General features: G+C 50.8%; 1 protein-coding gene across 1 annotated transcript in view; it reads right to left on the bottom strand.

Moving 5' to 3' along the window:
- Window positions 1-2920: 2920 nt before the first annotated feature.
- VOLCADRAFT_118236 (uncharacterized protein) overlaps window positions 2921-3286 on the bottom strand; it is a gene marked incomplete at both ends in the record, with an annotated part of 16855 nt that continues 16489 nt past the window's right edge. Inside the window, one exon of the mRNA XM_002952902.1 lies at window positions 2921-3191. Within this exon, the coding sequence (XP_002952948.1) occupies window positions 2921-3191 (271 nt within the window). The remainder of the gene's footprint in view (window positions 3192-3286) is intronic.

Raw genomic sequence — 3286 nt, 5'->3', positions numbered from 1 at the left:
TCCACGCCTGGGGTTGTAGAGCCCGTCGCCACGCGGAAGGGATGGGACGAAGCGCACACATAGCCACCACCGGTGTGGGCGGACGTAGATTTCCTGATCCGCTAAAGAGCAAACCTTCAGCGTCGCGCCCAAACCTCGGGGATGAGCTTGATGAAATACGTCGTCAAGAGGACATTTAGTGTTGTAGCTGCAGGGGCAAGCTTGTTGGGTCCGGGGTGGGCGGGAGTTGTTGATCCGCTCCGGAGAAAGCAGGGGGCATAAACTGCGTCGCAGAAGCCCTCGAGGAAATGCCAGTCTGTGACATTCCAGTTAGCTATGTAGGATAGCTGTGAGTTGCCTCCACCAGCGGAGTCATGCCTAGCGATACCGGGACATGCGCCGCCACTAGCACTACTAAAGGTGCTTCAATAAGGTGGGCTAACTCTATGGTGCTAGTGCTATATATTCTCCACTGCACTCTACCCGATGGGTCTCGCTGACGAGCCGAAGGCACAGCGGTGTAGTAACAGAAAGCGCGCCGAAGGCGCGGGACCTGTTTTGTTGATCAGCGCGCGCTGAACAACAAAAACAAGATAAGCTAACCAGCTTAATGCGCGCAATAAATGACGGCCCTGAGGACACGGGCCGTTGCGAAACAGTTAGTCTAACAGTTACGCATTGGGCCTTACGCCCAACTAACCCAGCTTACTTACGCAAGCTCGCAATACAATCCACACCTGAAACAAATCTGTCGGAACATAATAAGCTATAGCTTAATTCTATGCGCCGACATCGGCCCTCCCTTTATTTGCTGTAATACGATATTCCACGGAGAGAATGGCCGCCCGGTGATGTCATCGTGTTTTTCTGTTGTGTGTTAGGGGTATACTGTGTGCTGATTGCCATTTCAAAAGGCTGTTACAGTCTATGTATTTGCTGCTTCGCATGAGGGCTGCTGACTACACGAGGCAGGCTGTGTTGTGCGTGACGAGGAGCACCGTGACATGAGCGTGATGTTCGTTCACACATGCATATCATCATTTAGTAGTTTCTGCACTACTCGCCACAAATTGGTCGCGCTAGCGCGACCAATAATACTTTTTTTGGACACGAACTCAGCGCGCTTTAATCATAATACTTGTCGTCGGCCGCGGGCCGCTTGCAGGATGCGAATGGATACGAACTGCCGGCCAACCGGAAGGGCGGCCTTTTACCTGCAGCTGACAAATAATAATACGAATAAAATGAAGACGTTTGCTCGCGTGATGCACGATGAACCCCAAACTTTACCTCTGCTTTACCTCTTTGCTGCATGCCTAGGAGTATATGCCCCATGATGAGGCGGGCTGGGGGACGTTGCGGCTCTTCAAAGGAACTGTGCTAGCTAGCTAGCTTTTCTGAATATAAATTTTTGCAAAGATTTAAGCAGTTTTTCGCAACGGCTCCTAAACCTCTCAAGAGTCGACGTTTTCACTGCAGTCTGTAGCATTATGTAACGGTCTACAACAAAATCCAACGGTTTGTAACAGGCGATACCAGACATCGCCAAAAGGATCTGGTTTCGGGAACCAACGGTCTATTCCTGTCATCAGTGACTGCCGGCCTAGAATTTTACAACAAACAAAAAACCTTTCTGGTCCGGCCGTTGGGCAGCTGACCCGAAAAAGGCTGCAGCCTTTCGGGTCGAAACCCAAAGATCTTTCGTACAGGATGGTCCTATTTTGGCTCATGATGGCCCTCGAAAGATCTGCATATGTGTGTCGGCTTTGGTAACTAAACATATTTCTTTCGCTTTCGGCTGGAGTTTAGGTACCGAGTACGACCCGCAGTGCATGCGGCTTTTGGTGTGTATGAGTATGCGTCGTGCTCTCGGTCACTTCACCAGCAGGTCAGCAGGCGAATACATCCGTCGGGCCCGGGGGGATGAGGTGTATGTTGATCTGCCCAACGGCGGCCCAGATCTATTTCTGTTTTCGGGAGTTTCGTTATTCGTATATTCGTAAGGCCCGAAGTGCCCGAAGCGTTTTTTACCCAGGTGTCCGGTTTGTACAATAACGGACGGACTCCGTAACGGTCTCTCAACTGTATGTCCAATATATGTCCTGACCGTCCGCAACCAGAGATCGGCAAATCCTGCGGGTACTGCGGGTCCGCAGTACCGCAATACCCGCAGCCGAAATTCGGCTTAAGGCCCCGTAAGGCGGCGGCTCCCTAAAGACCAAAATTTGACCAAAAAATGTGTTTTGCTGCCCCACAGAAACATTCCTATTCCTCGTCGACTTGCGGGCGTGAGCTTCCTAACAGTATTCATGGCATTGAAGTGCTATGATATGGGTAACATGTATGTCTCCTGTAAGATTCTAGCGGCTTTGGCATGGACAGTCCCTTTGTGGCTGGAGGAATGAACTTGTACGGTCGGAACATTATTTATTCTTAACTTTCAGGGCCATGAACATTTTTTCATTCCGAATTCGGAATATATTCCGCAAAAAAATAACGCTGCCGGTGATGTACCCAAGATACTACATATGCACTGCAGCCGCGGCTGCGAAAAGCGCTAATCCAGCCACCAGACGGCCTTCCGACAGTCTGACTGCCACATTACTAATAATTCTAACAATGCATGGATGCAGGTCCTGCAGTTGAAAAAACTAAAACTCAAAAATGACATGCGGGTTTTGTTTTATGGGTTAAAAATACGGGTTTTTCAACAACTCTAGGCAAAAACATAGTCGGTGGGGCTGCCGCAAATTTCAAGATGTACCTGTTTATTGGAGTTATCTCCAGAAGCCGATGTACAGCACACTAAACCACACGTGCACACACACATACATGCACACACATACATACATACATACATACATACATACATACATACATACATACATACATACATACATACATCCTCAAGACTGGATCCATAATGCAACTCCTGCACTCCTCAAGCGGGTTTGACCGTGGGGCTGCACATGGGTGCCACACCATCACCCACACCCTCACCCGCACCATTACTCGTCATCATCAGTTCCGAGGCTCTATATCTGTCTGCTAGTCTGTCTGTCTGTCCGTCTGGGTGACCGTGGTAGGTGTGTGACCATGACGGACCCCCCCCCTCAGCATGACCATCGGTGACCAGTTCACCAACAACTGACAACCGACAACCGACAGTGAACTCACACACCGAATTCTTGCGTGTTGGGCAGTTGCTACATCTGCACACGGACTACCGGAGGCGGCGGGGGAGGGGGCGGGGGAGGCGGCGGGGGCGGGGGCGGGGGCGGAGGAGGGGGAGGGGGAGGGGGCGCTG

This window comes from Volvox carteri (genome assembly GCF_000143455.1).
Source record: "Volvox carteri f. nagariensis unplaced genomic scaffold VOLCAscaffold_33, whole genome shotgun sequence".
Lineage (NCBI taxonomy): Eukaryota > Viridiplantae > Chlorophyta > Chlorophyceae > Chlamydomonadales > Volvocaceae > Volvox > Volvox carteri.
Note: the sequence above shows the minus strand (reverse complement) of the source record. Positions and strands in the feature narration are given on the sequence as shown.